The 25,656-nt window shown below is 36.1% G+C and overlaps 1 protein-coding gene across 8 annotated transcripts in view; it reads left to right on the forward strand.

The window, feature by feature from the left end:
* The window catches only part of ERBIN (erbb2 interacting protein), a 112,088-nt gene that overhangs the window by 60,740 nt on the left and 25,692 nt on the right, over window positions 1-25,656 (forward strand). For all 8 annotated transcript variants that reach the window (XM_081233898.1, XM_081233900.1, XM_081233901.1 and 5 more), the window contains 10 exons: window positions 1,310-1,366; window positions 5,480-5,543; window positions 8,194-8,268; window positions 10,305-10,449; window positions 11,971-12,043; window positions 12,345-12,474; window positions 12,801-12,916; window positions 14,404-14,473; window positions 21,429-21,528; window positions 24,842-24,963. In XM_081233898.1, the coding sequence (XP_081090024.1) occupies window positions 1,310-1,366; window positions 5,480-5,543; window positions 8,194-8,268; window positions 10,305-10,449; window positions 11,971-12,043; window positions 12,345-12,474; window positions 12,801-12,916; window positions 14,404-14,473; window positions 21,429-21,528; window positions 24,842-24,963 (952 nt within the window). The remainder of the gene's footprint in view (window positions 1-1,309; window positions 1,367-5,479; window positions 5,544-8,193; window positions 8,269-10,304; window positions 10,450-11,970; window positions 12,044-12,344; window positions 12,475-12,800; window positions 12,917-14,403; window positions 14,474-21,428; window positions 21,529-24,841; window positions 24,964-25,656) is intronic.

Consider the following 25,656-nt stretch of genomic DNA (forward strand, 5'->3'; position numbering starts at 1 on the left):
TAACCATACTGTATTGTGTGGTATTTGAAAGTTTCTAAGAGAATAGATCTTAAAAGTTCTCATCTCAAGAAAAAAAAAATTTTTGTAACTGTGTATAGTGACAGATGTTAACTAGACTTTTTGTGGTGACCATTTCACAATATAGTTGACCCTGGAACAATGCATGGATTAGGGGTGCTGATCTTTCACACAGTCAAAAATCCGCATATGACTTATAGTTGGCCCTCCATATCTGTAGTTCCTTAGTATCCAAGGTTCCAAATCCACAGATTGAACCAACCACAGATCGTGTGGTACCATAGTATTTACTGTTGAAAAAAATCTGTGTATAAGTGGATTCACACAGTTCAAACCCATGTTGTTCAAGGGTCAGCTATGGGCCGGCTTTAGCTCAGGCGGTTACTCTGTCCCATTGGAATTCTGATGCCTATGTTGTTCAAGGGTCAACTGTACATATAAATATCGAATCATTATGTTGTACACCTGAAACTAACAATGTTGTTTGTCAATTGTATTTCAAAAAAGAAAAAAGAATTTTGGGTGTCGTTGCAGCCCAGTGACTGTCCTATGGGAACCACATTATAATGCTTTATATACTTACATACATACACACATATATGTGTGTATGTACACACATATATGTATATACACACGTGTGTATGTGTATACATATATGCATTTCATGTACTTGCCAGATTTCTCTTCTGTATCTGGTATTTGGACCACTTTTTAAAATTGAAATGTATTTGACATGTAACACTGTGTAAGTTTAAAGTATACAGCCTGCTGACTTCATAAGTTGTATGTTGTAATATGATTGCTGTTGTAGCATTGGTGAGCACCTCTGGACCAGTTCATCTACTCATTTATCCTCTAATTTTATTGGAATGTGCATCACTGAAGTGCCAGAGGATTTTCTCCTTTTCCATGTCCCCTTGTGTTTCTTTATTTTTCTCTCTCAGAGCTCAACCCTAGAGTTAAATTATTGTTCTCTAATCTACTAATGACTAATAATCTGGGAAGGTTTTTCCAGAAAAATGCATGAAGTTTGTTAGAATGGATATTAGGGGGCAGTTATTTTGTGCTTTGGATACGTCAAGAAGTGTTTATCCCCCCCCCATTAATTCTGAGGAGCAAAATAGTCTTTTCTTCCTTTATATTTCTGTGTAATTTTTAATACAATATTCTGCACATTGTAATTACACAATAAATATTGGTTGCTTTAAAATTTTAAGAGGATTGCATTAATTTGTTAATTAAATTCTTTATCTTTGTCATACATGCTTGATTTATTTTATTTGTTTTGCAGATTAACTAAACTCCAGATATTAGAACTTAGAGAAAACCAGTTGAAAATGTTGCCAAAGTAAGTAAAGGTGCTGTCCTTTGTGAAATTTAGTTTAGAATTTTAAATTCTTAAACCCTTAGAGAAATATTAACTTTTTAATATCTAAAATGTGAGTGCAAATTATTTTAAAAGACTGACATTTGTGGTCTTTGTATATTAATTCGTGGTGTTCAATATAAAAATCTGTATATCTGTTGGTATTTAATAGTGATTTCATAGCTTTCTGGAACTCAGTCTCGTGTGACAAAAGTCAGAATAATAAGTATGTAAAGCCCGCCTGAGTCCCAAATTAAGATCCCTGTTCCTATACTAGAGCTCTTACATAGTACTCATTAGATTCATAAGGTCTTCATGTAAAGTCTGGTAACTCTTAAGTTTTCAGAACTTGTTTGGTTTTAGTCTGTTGTAAATTGGAAATGGGATGGAGGGCCCCCTACTGGTAAGCTAACATCAAGAGGAGATGGCAGTCCAAGAGCAAATAAGATAAAACTAAAACAGATAAGCCCAAAATGCACTGGTCTATGTCCATTTATTGAAGAAATGTCTTAAAACACCCTGATTCACTGCTGCATTTTTACAGTTTAGGTAATGGCAAACTACAGACTGGTTAAATCTGTCCCAGAGCCTACTTTTTGTAAATAGTTTCACCAGAACCACATTCATTCATTTACATATTGTCTGTGGCTGCTTTTGCTCTACAGTGGTAGAGTCAAGTAGTTGTGACAGAGACTTTATGCAAAGCCTAAAATATCTAACCCTTACAGAAAACTTCTCAGACTCCTGTTGTAGTTTATTTGTCAAGAGTTGTCACCTCTTGATAGAAGCATCTTCATTTCTCCAGGAGTTAGTTGTTCTGTTTACTCAACTTCTATAGCATTTTACTTATATCTGTTACGACATTTACTGCATTAGCCTAATTTTTAAAATACATTTTACTCTTGTCTTACCTGGCCAGCATATTCCCATTGGCACATGTACTTGGTTCTTCCTCCTCCCTATCCCCACCCCCCCATGAGTGTAAGGCTTTGAGGGCAAGGAGCATATCTGGTTTTGATTCCCAAAAGACTGGATTGATTAGAGTTTATGGTGATGGTTGTGAGTATAAAGTGGGAATTATCCATATTAAAATTCAAAAAGGTTTAAATTTTTACAGATTTGTTATTGGCATTGATGACTCCTTAGCTCAGAACTTGACTGCTAAGAGATTTGAATAAACAAGGTGTAAATTGTTTACTGAAACATCTAAGCCTACAATTAATATGGTGTCTCTGATATCATAGGTTAATTCACTTATTTTAACTCCTTCTACTTTAAGTCTTTATTTAACTTCAGATTGGGCTCTCTCAGTGTATTTGCAAATATAATTCTTTACTGCTTTCTTTTTAAGACATGATTAAAATATTTGAGGCCTCACAAACTGAAGAGGCCACAGTTTTATGTGTTAGGAAAGTCATGTGCATTCAGGTTATGTGAGTGGACCTTTTTTTTTTTTTTTTTTTTTTTGCGATACGCGGGCCTCTCCCATTGCGGAGCACAGGCTCCGGACGCGCAGGCTCAGCAGCCATGGCTCACGGGCCCAGCCGCTCCACGGCACGTGAGATCCTCCCAGACCGGGGCACGAACCCGTGTGCCCTGCATCGGCAGGCGGACTCTCAACCACTGCGCCACCAGGGAAGCCCATGAGTGGACCTTTTTATGATCCAAGATTAGAACAGTGGGAAAGCTGTTTTAAATATGCAGTTAAATGGAATTTAATACCGTCTTAATACTGGAGAGCACAGTACAAAGAACACAAAGGATGTATATTTTTCCTCTGAGACAGAAGAGAAGGTAAAAATGAGTTAAATACAAAGGAATTTTAGAGACAAACAGGATGAAATTTGAGGGATATTGTATTCACTTTCTCCTTGAAGTAGGAAGCTGGATCTTAAATGAATAGATGTAAAAATGAAATGAAAATGAAAAGATGAAATCTTGTGTCTTAGATTTTTGAGGTGTATGAGTAGGACCAAAGTTGCCAATATTAGCTACAGCAAGTTGCGATGGAGATGCTTTTAGAATTTAACAATGTATTTCCTCTTTTTTATTACATATCTGTGTCATTCACATTTTCCTAAATCAGTTTTAAAACTTAAATTTCTAACGATATTGTTTGTAATTGAATTTTCTAGTGTACTGCTTTTCTTTTTTTTTTTTGCGGTACGCGGGCCTCTCATTGTTGTGGCTTCTCCCGGTGCGGAGCACAGTCTCCGGACGCGCAGGCTCAGCGGCCACGGCTCACAGGCCCAGCCGCTCCGCGACATGTGGGATCTTCCGGGACCCGGGCACGAACCCGTGTCCCTTCCATCGGCAGGCGGACTCTCAACTACTGTGCCACCAGGGAAGCCCTGCACTGCTTTTCTTTTTGTACCCTTTTTAAAAAATAACTTACCCTTGTTGATATAAAGTGTTTAATTGCTGCATGTGAATTTTCTGTTATCTTGTCATTATAAGAATACTGAATTAAGAAAAATGAGACCATGTTTTCTTCTTTCAATCTTACCCTCTCATCACAGCCCTCTTTACCTTTCTCACACATCAACCTGGTATAGTATTATGGACATAGGAGTTATTATCTACTCTTTCTTGAGAAGGATCCTGGAGACACCTTTTCGCTTTGTTATAAAGCAAATTGGAACTAATTTACAGGTTTTCAGGACAAAGACAGATGTGAGTAAGGGAGGTAGAATTATAGTACCTCATAGAACCTGAGAATAGGCACTCAGTAAATCAGAGTTAAATAAAGCAGCTTTGAGAAAAATTGGTGTTGGGAGATGAATTAAATTAGTGTTGATAGAATGGCATATTTTAAATGGAAGGGTTAGGGAAAATCAGCTTTCTCTAATGGTAGGTCAGTAACATGATTACATTACAATTATGATATGTATTCTTATTTTTTTTCACTAAAAAGCCAGATAAATTTAATCAAGTTTTATTTTACTTATTATTATTAATTTGTTGAATTTGAAGAGAAGATAAAAATAATCTGGGTTCTTGTGTCATAATTTAAGGAGTCTGTTGGTTTTTAATGGTGTTAATTTCCTAATTAACATATTGATATATTGATAATATGATTGTATTTTGCCATTATTTTGTCATATCCTAAAAAAAATTTAATGTGTTCCTAGGGAGTTCCCTGGTGGTCTAGTGGTTAGGATTTGGTGCTTTCGCTGCTGTGGCCCAGGTTCAATCCCTGGTTGGGGAACTCCGCAAGCCATGCGGCACTGCCAAAAAAATTTTTTTTAATTAAAAATTAGGAAAAAAATTAATATAGTTCCTTATCTGGGTAGCTGGTAGCACCTCAACCTATTAAATAATAGGTTTTTCTAAAAATAATAATTTAAGAATATAAATATGTGTTTGAATTAATTAGAAATTAGTTTAGTTTCAAAAGTGCCTTCATTGAAGGAGCTATAAAAATACAGCTTAGTTTATTTCATCATGAAATCAGTTTGTACATTCTTCAAGTTTCTGTAGTTGCAGAGATATGTTGGTATTAAGTTGGAAGTTAAAAATGATATATTGTAGCTTTAATTTAAAATAAATGCAGTCTACGAATTATATTTGTGATTCATGTAAAACTTTATTTTGAATTGTATTGAATTTAATTTGAAAATGTGGGGAACAATGTAATATTTACTGTTCTTGGAATTTTGAATGTTAATTTCCAGTTAATTATCTTAAAGTTTTACAGATATATCACCAGTCTTGAAAAATGGTAATTCATATGAAGCTGCCAAACAATCTAATCATTAGTTAATTTATACTATTTGAAAATTTATTTTGTGGAGAAAATGGAAAATCAGTTACTCGTATTCTGGACTGGGGGTTTAAATTTACTGTAGTTACTTCTTAAGAATAGAAATAACCTGATGAGAAGGCAAAATTAGAGAATAATTGATAATTTATTTCATTTTATTTAGAAATTAAATATTACTTTTTTTAGAAAATTATTGTTTTTATTTTATCAACATTTGAAAGCCTGTATGTTATTAGATAATACATAAGAATATTTTACACTATAAAATTTAAAAGATTCCATGTAATTGATATTTTTGTATACTTAATTCTTTATTAATCCATTGTGCATAGAACCATGAATAGACTGACCCAGCTGGAAAGACTGGATTTGGGAAGTAATGAATTCACAGAAGTGGTAAGTTCTCACCAACCTCACTATCCATAAGTCTTTTCATTTGATCAAGAGCAAAATGTGAAAATTAATGTGTTTATTTCTCTGCATTTGTAAAGTATAAAATTGGATAAAGGTATACACATATTTTAGGGAGACAAGATATGAACTTTTTTTTTTTTTTTTTTTTGCGGTACGTGGGCCTCTCACTGTTGTGGCCTCTCCCGTTGTGGAGCACAGGCTCTGGATGCACAGGCTCAGCGGCCATGGCTCATGGGCCCAGCCGCTCCACGGCATGTGAGATCTTCCCGGACCGGGGCACGAACCCGTGTCCCCTGCATCGGCAGGCGGACTCTTAACCACTGCGCCACCAGTGAAGCCCAAGATGTGAAAATTTTTAACAGGGAAAATTAAACAGATAACATCTGAAAGGAGTGAGGGTAAAAATGTAAAATTAATAAGAAACCCATAGAAAAGGTATTTAAAAGTTTTTAGGCACAGGAAGTAGAAACTTCGAAAGATTATAAGGGAAAAAGTTTCATCAGACTAGAATGCATCAGGAAAAGTACTTGTGAGTCAAAAATAACTCCATGGGAGTATTGCTTAGGAATTTACTCAGTGATAAAGTACTTCTCTATAATTTTACTTAATAGCTAAAAGGAAAACATTGAGTGAAACAACTATTATTTTCGAGTTGGTAATGAGACCTCAGGATCGTGTTTTTGCTTTGTATGCAAAGTAGTATGACGCTAAATCAAAAAGGAAAGAAGTATGTAAGCAGTTTTTTGTCTTCAGTCATTGCTCCAAGAGAACTCAGAAAAATAAGCTAGATTTTTTTTTTTTTTTTTTGCGGTTCAGGGTCCTCTCACTGTTGTGGCCTCTCTCGTTGCGGAGCACAGGCTCCGGACGCGCAGGCTCAGCAGCCATGGCTCACGAGCCCAGCCGCTCCGCGGCATGTGGGATCTTCCCGGACCGGGGCACGAACCCATGTCGCCTGCATCGGCAGGCGGACTCTCAACCACCACGCCACCAGGGAAGCCCCCTAAGCTAGATATTTTTTTGAAGAGGAATTCATTAAGAATATCATCATCATTAAAATTTTTACATTATGTTTACAAGCTCGTTTTTTTAAATTGCTGTTAAGTTCCAAATGATAGTCTTTTTTTTTTTTTTTTGCGGTACGCGGTCCTCCCACTGCCGTGGACTCCCCCGCCGCGGAGCACAGGCTCCGGACGCGCAGGCTCAGCAGCCACGGCTCATGGGCCCAGCCGCTCCGTAGCATGTGGGATCCTCCCAGACCGGGGCATGAACCCGCATCCCCTGCATCGGCAGGCGTACCCTCAACCACTGCGCCACCAGGGAAGCCCCCAAATGATCGTCTTAAGAACAAGAATTTCTCAGCACCACCAGCTGCATGATTGCCCTTTGGATATTGTATTGTACATTTGCTCACTAAATAGACAGCTTTTCAGCTGAAGTCACTGGAGGAGCATGGTGGTTTTCGGTCTCACATTTTTTTTCTAAAATATGCTATTTTATATCCTTTATTATATTTTAATTGAAGCTGGTATATGATGACTTTTACTCTGTGTTGTAGAAGTTTTTATTCCTTGTGAAAAAAATGAATATTCTGTGCTTCCTAAATTATCTAACTGTTGTACATTTTCTCAATATTTGTCTTATATGTATTAATCTATTTCCATATTAACTATTTGAAAATTCTAAATTATTGTTTATCTTATGAATCAGAGCATCATTCAGAATCATTAGTTTTAGTACCATTTCCATCTTCCAACATTACACATTAAAAAAAAAATACTGTTAGAATTGTAACAGGTAAAGCACAGAAAGAGATTTCTTTTAATACAATTTAAACCTAGAATTCTTACGTGTACTTAATGTTAACAGTAAATCTGAATGACATGCCTTTTATGTATTACTCATGTTATTATGGTGATTAGATATGATGACACTCCATGCCATCACACTGTCAATGATTGGACACAGGTTTGTGGGATGACAGAAATATCTTCAAAGGATGCATTCAGAAGAGCCTCCAAGGGTGAATACCAATACCTAAGAGCAAATTTTGCCTGAATACCAAAGTCCACTACATCTTTTTAATTTTTTGGTCCTCAACATCATGTTATGAATAGTATTCTACCATGTAATTGCAGGAAGCTGAAAATAACACAATACGCTTATCATATGATTTTGCCTTGGTTTACTTACCTTTCCCTTATTATTGGACTTTTAGGATGTATATTGCCTTATTTCTTTTTTCCTCCCTCTAGGTTATCAGAGAATATCTTCTTGTTTGTTTGTTTTGTTTTTTAAGATTCCCTAAAAGTCTACATCTTTTTACAGATAATGATTGAGAGTATCTTTTTATTGTATTCTTGAAAATAATGGGTCTTGTTTTATTTATTAATTGTATAAATACTTGAGCCTGTTATGTAATCAAAAGCTTAAAGGAGTTTTATGTAATCTGTTATGGAATATCTGTTTAGTAATATTTGTGTAATAGCTATAATATAGTGGAAAGGCTTGAGTCTTGGCTCTGCTTTTTTTTAAAAGTGAAACTTATCATTAGAAATTCCCAGGGGAGCTTCTTTTGCCAAATAAATATATTCAAGTAAATTAATATATTCCCCCTTCCCCCCAATCTAAATAGCCTGAAGTACTTGAGCAGCTAAGTGGATTGAAAGAATTTTGGATGGATGGTAATAGACTGACTTTTATTCCAGGGGTACGTATATCAAATTTTAAAGACTTTCCTTATTGCTGTCTGTCCTTTGCATTTTTATGAGTTACACATTTTCAAATAAGTTTTAATTAGTTTAAAAATGATTACTTAATTCTTAATACTGTTAGATAGAAGCAAATTACATTTTTTAAAATTGTCAACACATTCCTTTTTTTTTTTTTACAATGTTGTGTTAGTTTCAGGTGTACAGTAAAGTAAGTCAGTTATACCTATATGTATATCCACTCTTTTTTAGATTCTTTTCCCATATAGGTCATTACAGAGCATTGAGTAGAGTTCCCTGTGCTAATCAGTGGATCCTTATATGATATTTGTCTTTCTCTGTCTGACTTAGTTCACTCAGTGTGACAATCTCTAGGTCCATACATGTTGCTGCAAATGCCATTGTTTCATTCTTTTTTATGGCTGAGTAATATTCCATTGTATATATGTACCACATTTTCTTTATCCATTCCTCTGTTGATGGACATTTAGGTTGCTTCCATGTCTTGGCTATTGTAAATAGTGCTGCAGTGAACATTGGGGTGCATGTATCTTTTTTTTATAAATTTACTTATTTGGCTGTGTTGGGTCTTTGCTGCTGCACGCGGGCTTTCTCTAGCTGTGGCAAGCGGAGGCTACTCTTTGTTGTGGTGTGTGAGCTTCTCATTGCAGTGGCTTCTCGTTGCAGAGAACAGGCTCTAGGCACGCGGGCTTCAGTACTTGTGGCACGTGGGCTCTAGAGAGCAGGCTCAGTAGTTGTGGCGCATGGGCTTAGTTACTGTGCGGCATGTGGGATCTTCCCGGACCAGGGCTCGAACCCATGTCCCCTGCATTGGCAGGCGGATTCTTAACCACTGCGCCACCAGGGAAATCCCCATGTATCTTTTTGAATTATGGTTTTCTCTGGATATATGCCCAGGAGTGGGATTGCTGGATCGATACCATATTTAGAGAGCTAAATATGGTAGTTCTATATTTAGTTTTTTAAGCAACCTCCATACTGTTCTCCATAATGGTTGTACCAATTTACATTCCCACCAACAGTGTAGGAGGGTTCCCTTTTCTCCACACCCTCTCCAGCATATATTGTTTATAGATTTTTTGATGATGGCCATTCTGACCAGTTTTGTAGAACTGGTTTTGTACAATCAAAATTGTAGTTTTGATTTGCATTTCTCTAATAATTAGTGATGTTGAGCATCTTTTCATGTGCTTTTTGGTCATTTGTATGTCTTCTTTGGAGAAATGTCCATTTAGATCTTCTGCCTATTTTTTGATTGGGTTTGTCAACACATTCTTGATTAAAATTCTAAAATTTCTGTAATAAATTTTTGTAAAACACAGTTGACCCATGAACAACTCAAGGGTTGGGGGCACTGACCCTCTGTGCAGTCAAAAATCTGTGTATAACTTATAGTCAGCCCTCCCTATCTGAGATTCCTTCATTGTTATGGGGTTCCTCCTCTGGATCTGCGGTTCTGCATCCACAGATTGAACCAACCACAAATAGTATAGTATTGTAGTATTTACTGTTGAAAAACATCCATGTGTAAATAGATTTGTGAAGTTCAAACCCGTGTTGTTAAGGGTCAACTGTCACTCTCTCTTAATGCCATGGAGTGTGTCCTTCCCAGCGGTTGCAGTTGACTTTATATCTTATTTCATTTTGCCTAGGGAATTGTTGAAGTAAGCTAGTTTCTATGTAGTTTCTTAGCAGCTGACATTGTGTTCATTCTCAGACCTAAAGCCATACGAATCCCCATATTTGCTCTCCTCCTTGCAAATGATGGGCAGCTAAGTTCCCAAAGAAAAGTATATGTCTGTTGTCACTTTGCTGGGCTAACATTAGTAGGAGCTCTTAGCTTTATTACTGAATACATTACTAATAGCATTAAAAAGAATTATGAATCCTCTCATATAAATATTTAATTTTTAATTATAACTTGGCATTAGGTTTATTATCTAAACTTTTCACCACTTACTGTTGATGGAGTCATTAGATTTCCTTTTTTTTTTTTTTTTTTTTTTACCTACAGTTTGTCGGTAGCTTGAAACAGCTCACATATTTGGATGTTTCTAAAAATAATATTGAAATGGTTGAAGAAGGAATTTCAGCATGTGAAAACCTTCAAGACCTCCTATTATCAAGCAATTCACTTCAACAACTGCCTGAGACTGTTGGTTTGTATTGCTGTCTAAATCATGTAATTAATGTTTGCTAATATAAAATATGAGAAACTTAATGCCATTGCTTGATTCAAACCTTCCATATATCAAATTTTATTTGTTATGAGATAGTTTCACTGTTCTCTGAAGTCATAGATCTTATTTGAATTTTTTTCTGATGTGATCAGTTATACAATTTACTCTTTTGTTGACATTACTGTTTTTCTTTAAGGAAATGTCATTTTTTTTTTTTTTTTTCTTTTTGCGGTATGCGGGCCTCTCACTGTTGTGGCCTCTCCCGTTGCGGAGCATAGGCTCCGGATGCGCAGGCCCAGCGGCCATGGCTCACGGGCCCAGCCGCTCCGCGGCATATGGGATCCTCCCAGACCAGGGCACGAACCCGTATCCCCTGCATCGGCAGGCGGACTCTCAACCACTGCGCCACCAGGGAGGCCCAGGAAATGTCATTTTTATCACTACAATAAAGTTTAAATTCTTTAAAAGAGTTTAATTTACCCAAATTTGGTTTAACTCTTGATCGTGGCCATTATCTAGTAACTTTTTTCAATCTTAACTACATTTTAGACTCACAAGAAGACAGCCAGATAAGCAAAATCCTACGAAAATCTATGCAGTTAACCCTTGAACAACAATGGTTAGGGGGCCAACCCTCTGCACAGTGGGAAAATCTCATATAATGTTAGTTGCACCTTTGTATCTGCATTCATTTCCTCCCTATCCATGGTTCTGCATCCATGTATTCAACCAACTGTGAGTCATGTAGTACTGTAGTATTTACTGTTGAAAAAAATCTTCATGTAAGTGGATCCATGCACTTTAAACCTGTGTTGTTCAACGGTCAACCGTGTTTGTGTAATTGTTTGTCTGATGATGCATAAAGGAAATTGAATTATCTTAACCAAAAACTTAAATCTTGGCATCTTCATGTTGTTTAAATATAAAAATAAGAATTATTTTTACATATTTTTCAATTGAATTACATAACTGTTTTAGCTCAGGTTACATTTTGCAAACTCTACCATAATTTATTCAATACTTTTAATTTTAAATTAAACTCCATTTTTATTGTTTTAGTATATGTACAATATGTAGAATATATTGTTATACACGTAAGAAAACTATGGTCATAGTATAGTACCACTTCTTTAATCCATTGATACCATAAGTTTGTATTGTGTATCTTCACTGTGCTTTCACGGCATTGTTTTAAGGAGCATGGCTACCACAGTGAGCAAAGGGAGACAAAAAATATATACTTTTATGAAGCTTACATTTTAGTGAGGGTTAAATCGATAAATATACACTACTGTTAAGAGGTAGTATGTATGTGAAAATTTAAATACAGGGTGAGGGAATAGAGAGTTGTTGGGGTTGGGGTGGTATCTTTTTTAGATATGTTGGTTTTTAAAAGTTCTTTATGATTCATGTCAAATGTAATATGTGCTCACATTGAGTGTTGGTTGACTTGATTCTAGTTCAAGATGGAAAATTGTATATTATTTCTTCCCTCAATAGGTTCATTGAAGAATGTAACAACTCTTAAAATAGATGAAAATCAGTTAATGTATCTACCAGACTCTATAGGAGGGTAAGATTTTTGTGTATTAATAGAACTAGAAGATTTTTCTTTCAGTTCAGCATGCCATATATTGTTTTCAGGTAATTGTTAACATCTAAAGGAGATTCCAAAAACATTTAAATAAGCAGTTGGTTGCAGGTTGGGTTTATTTATAATGAAGACAGGCTGATTTTTTTATAGGTGAACTTTAATGGAAGTAGATTTTCTCTAGGTTTGTTAAAGTCAAGTTCAAATAGTCATATGTTCTTAAGTTTTGAATGATATACAGGAAATCTTTTGTTAAAATATGTGCTTTCTTTTTTAATTAAAGGTTAGTGTCAATAGAAGAACTGGATTGTAGCTTCAATGAACTTGAAGCTTTGCCTTCATCTATTGGTCAGCTTACTAATATAAGAACGTTTGCTGCAGATCATAATTACTTACAGCAGTTACCCCCAGAGGTACTGTATTTAAAATTTATTTTGAATTTTTATTTTTCTAATTATTAATTATAGCTATCCAGTGTGGTTTTCTTTATTTTCTTTCAGAAATAATTTTGTAAGTAACTAAGTTATTTATTTTCTGAATAATAATTAGCTATATTGATTTTCAAGAGATACCTAAATACTTTTCTTCATACATGGAAGTTAATAATTGAAAAGGGAAAATATAATTCCTTTTATAAATGAGAAGAGTATTTTTTATAACTTTGGAAAATGATACTTCACTTAATGTCTGTTAAGCAGTAGGCGAAGTTTTGATCCAGAATTCTGTGTTTCTCTTTCAGATTGGAAGCTGGAAAAATATAACTGTGCTGTTTCTCCATTCCAATAAACTTGAGACACTTCCAGAGGAAATGGGTGATATGCAAAAATTAAAAGTCATTAATTTGAGTGATAATAGGTTTGTAACAATGTAATTCATCATTTGGTTTGTAGAAGACATCTACTGGATGAAATTAAAATTTCATTATATGTGTTAGAAAATCTAATGCATGTTTTTCTTTTCATATATATTTTTGTTTTTTTGTGTAGAATTTTCATTTGAAAGAATGATTTAATTTTACCTGATGTTAATTATTGTACTGTGGTTATTTGTCACATTTCATTTTTTGTTGACTTTAGCTTAATTATCTCCTTATAGTAGCCATTTTTATTTCTAAAGTCAGATCTTCACCTTAATACTGCTGTTGAACAAAGCAGCTTTTATTCTAATCTACTCCTTGTATTAATCTGGGCAAAGGTGTGATTAGACACCCACTCAAATATTTTTGGACAACACAGCCAAGGTATAGAGCAAAATAGATCACAAATTGGAACAGTGTTTAAGTTAACAGATTGTCCATAATTTTTTTCTGATGTAAAGATACTAATAGTGATAAAAGAACATTGTAAGGGCATTTTTACATTTTGCTTTTGTAGTATCTTACAAAGTATTCAAAACAGCCCTATAAAATAATAAATGGGTATTCCCATTTTTTGGAGGAGAAAATTAAGACTCAGATTTAAGGTGATTCACATAGCTTGTAAGATAGAGCTTTAATGTAAACTCAGTTTTCTGACTAGTTAGGGTATTCAAACTGTTCCATATCATTTAAGAAGAACTACTGTCCCTGCCCCCCCTTTTAAATTATTAATTATAGCTATCCAGTGTGGTTGAAAATTAAATCCTTAAAATTAAATCCCTTTTAAAATTAAATCCTTGTTTCAGTCCATACTTTGTCCCCTAAAACTAGAGCCCTAAGTTCCAGCACCCTAGGTTTCTAGAGACCTAGATTCCCTAGGTTCCTTGAAAGTTAGGCATAGAATAGATAGGCATAAGACAGAAGGTTTAAGTAGGGTGCTGTTCCAATTTAGCATTCTACTGAGTATTGCTATTACTTTGTTTTTACTCATTATAGTGTTAAAATAGTCTTCTTGAGTATGAAAGTGCTGGGTCACAATGAAATAAAAAGAGTGCAGTATTTATAACAAGCTCTTACTCAGAGTGGTTCCTATAACAGTCTGTTCTCTGTAAAGTCAAGTAAAATATCCAAAGCAATTTAATGAGACATTGTTTAATTTGTCCTTGCCTTTGCAGTAAGGTAGGGATAGTTACCAGTTTTTCTTAGCAGATAATTTTTTTGAGGTTATTAGATTATCCATTTTCCCCCCAATCAAATTGATTCAATTGAAGAATTATATTTTTAAAATTAATTCTTATAAAACTGAATAGTATTTTGTCTTATATCCTGTTCAAAGACCTATACTGGGTTTTCTCCTGAATTAAATGTTTTTCTCCTATTTTCATATGCAATAATATAACATTGTTTAGAAAACCATTAGATCTAGCTCTCATTTTAACATTTCTCATTTTTAAAGTTTAATTTTTGTTTGTATTTTTTCCCACAGATTAAAAAATTTGCCCTTTAGCTTTACAAAGCTACAGCAATTGACTGCTATGTGGCTCTCAGATAATCAGGTAGACATTCTGATTTTGTAAATTGATAGAATTCCAGTTATTCTATATGATTATGCATTCTAATTTACTTAGGATTATTTAACAGCAGTTCTAATCTGGTACACATGTAAAGACACATGTATAAGGAAAATACTGGAAAATACTTAGATACAGATAATTTTTTGTGAAATATGTGTAGATTCATGAATGGTAAGTCCTTTGGGGCTTGTCTAACTTCTATATCTGTAAAAAGATAGATTAGGACAGAGTTCTCCCTAAGTTTTTAACATTTTTATAGAGACTCTCTGTGGCTTATATCTATATAAATTTGATAATTATGCTTCTAATCAAGCACTTTGACAAACCTTGAAGAAGTATTTCTAAGGAATTAAGACTTGTTCCTTGGACTTCCCTTTGTTTGACAAACATTTATTGAAAGCTTACGGTAGGACATGAACTGCTGTGGGAGCTGGAGTTATACTGATGAAGCAAATAGAATCTTCTTACATTCTCATTGAGTTTACATTCTCATGGGAGACAGAGGCAAAGAAGTAACTACATAATAATGTTTCAGAACTACAGAGAAGAAGTTTGATAGGCATTGGAACAACCCTGCTATTGGAACCCTGATAGCAGGGTTGGAGTAAACATCCTATTTTAGATAGAGTGATTTAGGAAGTATCTGTCTGAAGAAGGGAACAGTAAAGCAGATTCTCAAATGAAATTAAGAGTGAGCCATGCTGGGACTTCCCTCATGGGGCCGAGGTTAAGAATCCGCCTGCCAATGCAGGGGGACACGGGTTTGAGCCCTAATCCGGGAAGATCCCACATGCTGCGGAGCAACTAAGCCCGTGCACCACAACTACTGAGCAACTAAGCCCGTGCACCACAACTACTGAGCAACTAAGCCCATGCACCACAACTACTGAGCCTGCGCTCTAGAGCCCGTGAGCCACAACTACTGAGCCCACGCGCCTAGAGCCCGTGCTCTGCAACAAAGAGAAGCCGCCGCAGTGAGAAGCCCGCGCACCACAACGAAGAGTAGCCCCCGCTCATCGCAGCTAGAGGAAACCCACGTGCAGCAACGAAGACCCAATGCAGCCAAAAATAAATAAATAAAATAAATAAATTTATTCAAAAAATAAAATAACTGACAGCTCCTTTCAAAAAAAAAATGAGTAGAAGGATTAAAGAAAGGGGAAGAGTGTTCTGGTTAGAAGGAATATCATGAGCCTAAGCACTTATTAGTGAAGCAGTGTAGTATATTCAGTACCTCTACAAGTGGTTTTATAACTAGAGCATAACTTGTGAGATGGAAGAGTGGGACGTGAGTCCACAGAGGTGGACACAGATCAGGTCATGGAGGACCACATATGCCATACAAAGGAACTTGCGTTATATTTCAAGGATGGCAAATAGATTTTTTAAATCTTGCATGTCAACTTTGATAAATTATGATTTTTTAAAGGATTCTAAGGTCATATTCAGGCTCAGTGGAAAATTGTTGTGATTAGGGTGACTGTAATTTATTGTCTATTTTAGGACACTTGATAGTGAAAGGGGCCTCTATGATAAGCGTCAGAATAGCATTTGTAAAATGGGAATGTCCCAGGCAACCTGGATGTTTGGTCATTATAGTCATGGTCAATTATTCATATATGTTATCAGTTTAAGAGAAGTGGTCCTGGGATTACATGTCAACCCTACTACAGGAGATAAGAAAGCTGCGTAACATATGAGCAGGCAAGTGGCATGACCAGACTGATACATTAGAAAGGCTTTGCAGGCTGCATTATGAAAGATGGATTTAGCAGGGGGTGGTGCCAAGTGGGAAGGCCAGAGAAGACCTATTGGAGGGCATTGCCATACTCAAGGCAACAGAAAGTGTTGGCTGAAGTAGAGTAATGATAACAGGGCCCGGGAAAATACTGTCTATTTAGGGCATAGCTTAAAAGGTCACATCAATGGAACATGTGAAGAATGCATGTATGTGAGAAGAAAGTAAAAGCAAAGATGAGCCTCAGAGATGTGGCTTGAGTGACTAGGTGGGTATAGATACCATAACCAAGATAGAGAACCACAAGAGAAAGGAATCTGTTTATGGGAAGATGTGAAGTTCTGGTTAGGTTTATTGAATTTGAAGTACCTTTGGTGTATCCAGGTAGGCACGCATAGAACAGTTCAGGTGGGCTTGGACCACCCCCACCCGCACCCACACCCATCGCCTTGTTTTTGGCTGTGGTTTCTGTGCTCTTGGTTTCTCCACTCTTTAATTTTTAACCTCCAGGGGTTCTCAAAGTTGCTCCTGAAGGCATGATTTTTTCCCCAGTACTATTATAAATTTATTCCTTTCATTTGTAAAATGTGTTTAAAAGACTTGTAGCATGAGAAGAGATGTGTGTTCAGTCCATCATCTTAATCACTTTTTCTTCAAAGTGATTTCATAGCTTTTTATTATTTTGTCAAAAGGGGTTATTGTCAGATTATTTTTTTAAATGTTAGGAATGGATTAATCCTGAGGAATACTAACATTTAAGTGGCAGGCAGGTTAATAGGCTTAGAAAGAGTGACCATACCTCTATGGCTGCTCTTTACAAGGAAAACTATATGACGATGTTTTTACGTTAAGGGTGAAGCAACTGGCCTAAAGGAAGGAGTTGCAACAGGATAAATGCCAATGAGAGGTTCATTCAAATGAAGTCTGAAAAATATCCATTATATTTTGGCAGGTTATACCTATCTTGCCAACTTATCTTGACTATAGCTAATGCAGTTTTAGAAGCATATGTCAAATACCAGATTGAAGTAGTTTAAGGAATAAATAAATGAGAGAATGGAGACATATGAATGTTGATTAGTCTTTTAAGAAGGTTGGATAAGAAAGAACAGGAATGGAACATAAATTGGTAGCTAGGCACAAGATAAGAGCATGTTTATAGGTTGTTGGAAAGAGGCTCTATGGAGAATGAGATTAAGGATATTAGAGAGTGATGGATAACTGGAGTGGAAGCTGATGGAATCGAAAGCTCTGGCAGGGATTCTTACGTTCTTGAAGGGATCTTGGGTATGAAGTTTGTGAGAGGGAGGGCTAATAATCTACATGGTGAAACTCTTTGAATGTAGCAGTTTCCAAACTCTTTAGCAGTTCTTGAATCCTATTTTTATTAAAAAAATTTTTTTTTGAAAATAATATCTTCTTCAGAATATAATTTAGGAAGTTTAGAAGAATTTTCAAGCAACATTGGGAGTCTGCTGAAGTTTGTTACCACAGACTTATTGTTAGTACTAATTTGCTCAGTTGTGTGATACAGAGAAAGCACACAATTAGAATAATTCTGGGTTGCAGCTTTGCCAACCCAGTTGCAAGAGAAGGACAATGCAGCAAGGTCTTGATAATTGGCAAGAAACTGGTCATAATGAGATATGGTCAGATATGAAAAAAGAAGCAAAGACAGGAAAGAATGATGGTGATAAAGTAAAAAGTTCAAGAGAGTGGCAGTCTTGGTGGGGTTGACGAGCAAGTCTTGTAGGAGCAGTGAAGTGGGAGATGTGCGCGGTGTCTATGTTACCATGCTCTGCTGGTTGTCCTTTTGACTGACCACGCCTTAGTTCCCTTTTCAGGAATTTTTTTTCTGCCAGTATCTTATATGTTGGTGCCCCTCATGGTGCTCTAGGCTATGCTTTAGTTACTTTCCTTATACTTTCCTCTGGGAAAGATGCAATTACTGACTATATCATCATTATTCCTAACAACTGTCTTCAGCCCAGTTCTCTTTCCTGAACTTCACACTCACTGTCTACTTAACATTACCCCCCTAGATGTCTCAAATTCAACCAACCTAAAACTGAACATTTCATCTTCTCCAAATCTTTTTCTTTTCCTGGGTTCCCTAGATCAATATAAAGTACTTGCTGGAGACAGAGACCTGGGAATGTAATTCTTAACTACTGTTTCTCCCTGTACTTCAGTACAGTGAATCAGCAAGCTCTGTTTAGTCTTAACTCTTAAATATATCAGATGTTTTTGTGCTTTGCTTTATCCCTGACCTGCCTTCCCTTAAATACAGTCCACCATCATCTTTCAGTTAGACCTGCACTGTCCAATACAGTAGACGTGGTCATGTGACTAGTCCAAATTGAGATGTGCTGCAAGTGCAAAATATACACTGAATTTTCTATACTTAGTATGAACAAAGAATGTAAAGTCACATCAACAATTTTTATTATCGATTACATATTAAAATGACAATATTTTGAATATATAAGTTTAAATTAAATGCATTATCAAAATTAATCTTTTTACCTTTTAGAAGCATGTGGCTACCAGAAAATTGTAAATTATCTATGGTTCTCATTTTTGTCTCACATTATATCTCTATTGGACAGTGTTCGCTTAGACTATTGAGGTAGTTTCCTGATAGGTCTCTGCCTTGGGTGTTGCCACAGCCCCTATCTCTTATCACCCTGTTTCCATTCAGAACCACACTGCAACTCAAGTGATCCTTTAATCTTGTTCTAGTACTACCTGCTTAAAATGCCTGCTCATCCTCTAGCTTCACTTCCTCCCCTTATGTCTTTATTCTCATTTCCTCAAGTGAGTTCTGCTCTCTTGGAACATGCATCCTCCCCCTTCTTACCTGGTTAATGTGCCCATCCTCATCTTGGAAGGCGTTCTTTCAGGAATGCTTTCCTCATGGCTCAAGATTTTGGTAAGCAAATACCTCCTGCTTTGTGTTCTCTTAACACCTTATACCCTCTCTATCTAGTTCTTACATTGTATTGTAATTTATTTTGTTATCACTATCCCTCCTTTTCATATATTGTAAGCTCTACAGAATCAGTAAAGATGGTTTGCTCGCCAGTCTATACCCAGTGCCTGTCATAGTGCTTTGCATATAGGAGGCACTTAGTAAACACTTGCTGAATGAGTGAATTTATATTTCAGAGAAAGAACATTAACAGGTTATATTGTAGGAATTATGGCAAGGGAGTAGAATGAGTATCTAAAATGAAATAGTAATAAAGATCGTTGGAGTTAAGTATTTAGGGAATGGAGATGCTCGGTAAATAGTTCTCAGTCTCTTTCTGCCTTTGCACTCGATAAATAACAGATGATTAGTTTTCTTATAACACCTTTATTGAAATATAAATCACATTCTCTGTACAATTTACCTATTTTAAAGTGCATAATTCAGTGGTTTTTAATATATTCATAGAGTTGTATAACCATTACCACAGTTAATTTTAGAACTTTTTCAGGGGTGTGATTAGTTTTTAAAAGCTTCCCAGATCATTCTTTTTTTTTAACATAGAATTTACCATTCTTTTTAAATATTTATTTGTGCGTGCATGCATGCATGCATCCATCCATGCATGCATGCATGCCACGCCGCATAGCATGCAGGATCATAGTTCCCCAACCAGGGATCAAACCTGGAGTCCTAACCACTGGACTGCCAGGGAATTCCCCTTCCCAGATAATTTTTGTTTTTTTTAACTTTTATATTTACCTATGTAGTTATATTTAGTGATGTTCTTTTTTTTTCCGCCTATGCCGCGTGACTTGCAGGATGTCAGTTCCCCGACCAGGGATTGAACCCAGGCCATGGCAGTGAAAGCCCAGCATCCTAACCACTAGGCCACCAGGGAACTCCCTCCCAGATAATTGTGTCTATCTAAGTAGACTTCTTTCCTCGTTCCAACCCACTCCTTATCTACTGAGAAATCACTGGGCTAAAAGTATGGCTATGTCATCTGCATTTTGTATCTGTGGAATTACCCATTACTGTGGAAAGATTTGGCATAAAAGAGTCAGAAATAGTTGGGTACTATCGGGAGGTCAGTGGATATTAGGAAAGGAGCTAGAATGGTTGGGGCAGGATTTGATCTCCCTCAAAAGAAGAGGTGTTTATAATTGAGAGAGGAGTAATGATCTCAGCATTTGTAAACACTAACTCCACCGCCTGAACTAGAGTTTATGAGGTTTGGGAGAAGAAGCAACCTGTATCTGAGAAGGCTTCAGGGAAGTGCTGTCCTTGGGAAAGGAGTAGATCTACCATTTTCATTATCTAAGGAGGTCAAGGAAAGTTTTCAGTGAAGATGTTTGAGATGCAGGGCAGTATCTCTACTGTGGAAGAAGGATGGGGGCACAGAGAAAATGTTTGAATGGGAATAAGATTATAGGATGGCATTAACTAGCTGCACGGTTTTCACAAGAGTAAGTCCAAAGAATTAATTGATAGGGTGGCAGGTGAGGGGAGGATTGGGTAGTTCCTGCTTGTCTGGAGTTAGCTAAGGCTTGGATTGGTAGGATGTTAGGTCAGTAGGCTGGCAAAAAAAGTATGAGTTATATTAAGAGGTAAATTGAAAACACTTAATAACCAGTTAGGAAAAGAGTCGTAAGGAAAAATGAGGTCCAAAATAATTGGGTTTTCTAGTTCTGCCACTTAGTAACTTGTGGTATCTTTAATGGAGAAAGGAGACACAGGGCAGGATAGAGAAGGTTACAACTTAGTGTTTAAGTACTCTGTTTTCAGCTAAAATAAACCGGCAGATAACTAGACTAAACCTTCTAAATCATTTCTACAAAAGCATCTTCCCAAAGGGGAATACTAGAAGGGGCAAAATAACATAAAATGGAAAGGCTTAGTTTTTGGCATTATTAAAATCACTATGGTAAGTAATTATTGGACTGTGGATGTACTTAATATATGAGAACTTTTAAAACTGTATTGATGATCAGTGATAATTGCAATACAGTATGAGTTTGCTTTGTATTCAAAGCTAAATTTTATTTTTTAGATTTGTATATTGTTTCAAATCTTAACGTTTTATTATGTATGTTAAAAACATTTTTTGGGGTAACCTACACATTGATACTTTATAGAAAAAATGGTGAGTACTTATTCAGAGGTATTGCTGGATATGTATTTGCTTTAGGATTATTGAAAACTAAACATTTATTTTCTTTCCCTAGTCCAAACCCCTGATACCTCTTCAAAAAGAGACTGATTCAGAGACCCAGAAAATGGTGCTTACTAACTACATGTTCCCTCAGCAGCCAAGGACTGAGGATGGTAGGAATTTAAGAATCTCTTTTCTTTTAAAAAAACAAATACTGACAAATTACAGCAAAGGTGTAAAGTGAATTTTAAGTCTCAAAGACTTTTAATAATTTGAAGAAAATTTGGAGAATTGGTTAATGAAGTTCTCTGAAAATGGGGAAAAAAGGCAATATCTCAGCATTATAGATAGTTGAATTTAGAGGTATATGTATACCATATGTTTCCTTAAATCACTCCTTTGATTTTGTTAGATGCATTTTAGTGTGGGAGAGGCTTCAACAGAGAAGTATAAGTTTATAATATTCTGAGTCCTTTTAGAGTTCATGTGTTTTTTAAAGTATTTCACTATGGGTATTATAAGGAGAGCACTATAACTAGTATACTTATTAATACTGATTCAGAAACTACATTTGGTATGGTCAGGCAGGTGAATTTCCTTTCAACTGCAAGAAAAGCTTTTTCCTTTATCACAGTGTCTCGAAGAAACAGATGAGTTAGAAAACAATGTCGTTGAGGCAGAATTTTTTAATACTTCGAGAGTAGACGCTTCACATTTAGTTCATTCCATTTTTATTACCACCTATGTGCCAGGCATTGTGTTAAATCTAAGTTTTTGGTCTTTGTTGTTGTTGTTGTTTGGCCGCGCCACATGGCATGTGGGATCTTAGCTCCCCGACCAGGGATCAAACCTGCGCCCCCTGCATTGGGAGCGTGGAGTCTTAACCACTGGACTGCCAGGGAAGTCTCAGATCTGAGTATCTAAGATCTTAAATCCTTGCTTTCAAGAAGCTTATGATGTAAGAGGGGGATAATGATGAATAAATTTGAAAGAAAAGGCATGGTATCTTGAGCCTAGTTAGAGGAATCAGTCTTAAACAGGAAAAAGGGGAAGTACGGATCCACCTAACAATAAATTTATACCTGAGGAAAACAAGGTATCGGGGAGCAATATCAGTGTGAGGGTTTTCATTGCATTTATTTTCTCAGTGAAGTCAAAGAGAAAATTGCTTCTAAAGACTGGGGGAAGGGCATTTGTGGGAAAATTGCCTCTAAAGACTGGGGGAAGGGCATTTGAGGGAAGTGGTAGTGATTTGGAGTGGCAGAGCAGACTGACTTAGAATAAATAGAATTCCTGAGCAGCACTGAAGATGGAGCAAGGAGGAGGGAATACCATAAATGTGCAGTGGTTCTAAACAACAAGGTTATGTCATTTTTCTCTGGTTAAATTCCAGGGCAAAGAAGGTAGGTGATTGAAGTACCACGTTACGGACTTATTGCATAGGTATGACTTAAAGAAAGGGGGCAAGAAAGGTGAGAATGGTGGAAATAATATATCATGAAATGTAAGGTGAATAGAGAAGGAAATAAAACCTAGAGTGCTTTTACAGGAAGAAAAAGAAATGAGGTTAAGGAACTTGACGTTTACCAGCAATAATAAGGAAGTGAATGATTTAGAAGGACAAGTGTAGTGGTCAGGGAGGTGGAAAAGTATTACAGAAACTAAGGTCTTGAGTATTACCATGATTGTGAATCACATGGGTGAAATGCAGATGGACATTGGAATTGAGGGCATCGAGGAATTATGAAATTATAGGGTTGAGGTGGGGTCATTGCACATTTTCATCATTCAGGATTTTGGCAGGTCTTAGGTAGAAAAAAACACTCTAGGCGAATACTAGAGTCCTCAATGAATTTGCCAGTGTGATCAGATCTAGTGGCATCTGAAATGCAGAAAAAGTAATGTTACTACCTGATGCCCTGAATCTCAAAAGATGTGAGATTTACACTAAAGGGTAGAAAGTGTAGGTGACCAGAAGTTGACAGGAGTGAGAGGCATGGTAAAAGTTTTCTTTGGGGTTCTGAAAAAATTCTGGTGTAAAATTGCTTTGATGTAATCTAAAACTCTTAGAGATCTCTGGGCTAGGATGGTGGAGTCTTAACCCTCATCCCCACCCCCAGTACATAATGAACAGTATTGGGATTTGGAAGATTATTTCCGAATGCCAAACCTTGAATGAAATAATTTATATATTACCATGTTACTTTTTGTAGGGAACTGAGGGAACTGCACAGAATCACATATCTATAGTGTTTTAATTGTTAGATTCTCTTCAGGAATCCTTCTGGTAACAAAAAAGCCTAAGGCAGGAGGAGAAATGTTCTCAATCCTGGAAATAGACTTTGTTGGAAACTGCTTGACTCTGCTTGCCTTTCCAAGTATACCACAAAAAGTATGTCAATAGGGTTTCCCAGGAGTTTGAACCACGTTGGACAAACAAGAGCAAACACTCTAATTCATTTAATATTAACAACACAAAGCAATTAAATTTTTGAGTCAAGTAATGAAAACAAAGAAAAAGGTGAATCTCAAAGCTTTATTCCTGTTGTTAGTATTTGGTTTCATGGCATTCTAACTTTGGATATGAGATTAAAGAAGGTTAAGAAGCCCAAAATGAGGGCTAAAAATAAATGATAATTATGCTAGTTTTGCATAAATAATCAAACTGACCATATTTGGGTATTCCAGGAATTTCAGTTTTTGTATTAACTAATTTTAGGTGCTTTTAATCCCTTTTGTTGTTTTCTTCTAATGGGCAGAAAATAAGTTGTGATTTTATTTTGTACTACACAAACTTCTATAAGGTGATATATAATAGATGGATTAATTTTTTAAGCCTTAGCTGTTTTTAGTTGCCTAATAAGCAAACAGATGTGACAGTTGTCACATCTTTAATATTAATATCAGATAGCAGGGTATATAAGTGTTGAGTTTATGTTAAATTTTCAATTTTCCTTAGTTCTGATAGAGAATATCTTGTAATTACTTTATTTACATAGTAAAGCTATATATAATGTTTCATGCAAAGATGTAATTACATGCCATTGGGGTAGTCATTTTTTACCAAAGTATTTCCCTTTCTGACTTAACACCCCTCCCCCAGTACATAATGAACAATGTTGGAATTAGGAAGGTTTCTGAATGCCAGAACCTGGATGAAATAATTTATATATTACCATGTTACTTTTTGTAGGGAACTGCACACAATCACATATCTATAGTGTCTTAATTGTTATATTCTCTTCAGGAATCCTTCTGGTAACAAAACATGACAAATCAGCTTGAAGGAAGAAAAGATATGTCATTGATATTGTGAAGAAATGTTGGAAAAACACAGCCTAGTTGTTAGTGTAGCATTTATAGCTGCTGACATTGACTGGTCTTGATTTATCTTAATGAACATACCTCATACAGAAAATTATGAGCAAGTAATAGTTTTTCATAATTATAGTAAAATACAGTGGGGTTTTGTTTGTTTTTCTCTAGTTATGTTCATATCAGATAATGAAAGTTTTAATCCTTCATTGTGGGAGGAACAGAGAAAACAGCGGGCTCAAGTGGCATTTGAATGTGATGAAGACAAAGATGAAAGGGAAGCACCTCCTAGAGTGAGTCTATTCTTTTTTCCTTCAAATTTTAAACAGGTCTGCTGATATTTATTGGGTACTATATAGCTAATCTGTGCTATTTTGCCCTCAAGGCACTTGAAATTTTATTAATCCAATACATTTATCATGTGAAAGTATTCGAGAACAATATAAAATTATGCAATTAGGGCCTCCCTGGTGGCGCAGTGGTTGAGAGTCCGCCTGCCGATGCAGGGGATACGGGTTCGTGCCCCGGTCTGGGAGGATCCCATATGCCGCGGAGCGGCTGGGCCCGTGAGCCATGGCCGCTGGGCCTGCGCATCCGGAGCCTGTGCTCCGCAACGGGAGAGGCCACAACAGTGAGAGGCCCGCATACCGCAAAAAGAAAAAAAAAAAAAAAAAAAAAAAAAAAAAAAAATTATGCAATTAAAAGCCAAATTTCATAGTGTGTATAAATATAAGAGAAAAACAGATTATTATTTCCCCCTTTCCTTTCTTTAGTGATTTACTTATATATATTATAGGGATAAAGAACTCTTTGATATGAACATTTTGTTTCTTTGTGAGACTGTGTTGCAGTGATAGAAGTAGCAAATACACATTTTCTAGTTACTTATGGATGTAATTTTTTCCCCTTATATAATAAAACTAACTGTATCCCAGAAAATGATAATTAGATTGACCTTAGAAGTGTTTGGTTCCCAGCACATATGT

The sequence above is a fragment of the Mesoplodon bidens genome (genome assembly GCF_964165515.1).
Source record: "Mesoplodon bidens genome assembly, chromosome: 4".
NCBI lineage: Eukaryota > Metazoa > Chordata > Mammalia > Artiodactyla > Ziphiidae > Mesoplodon > Mesoplodon bidens.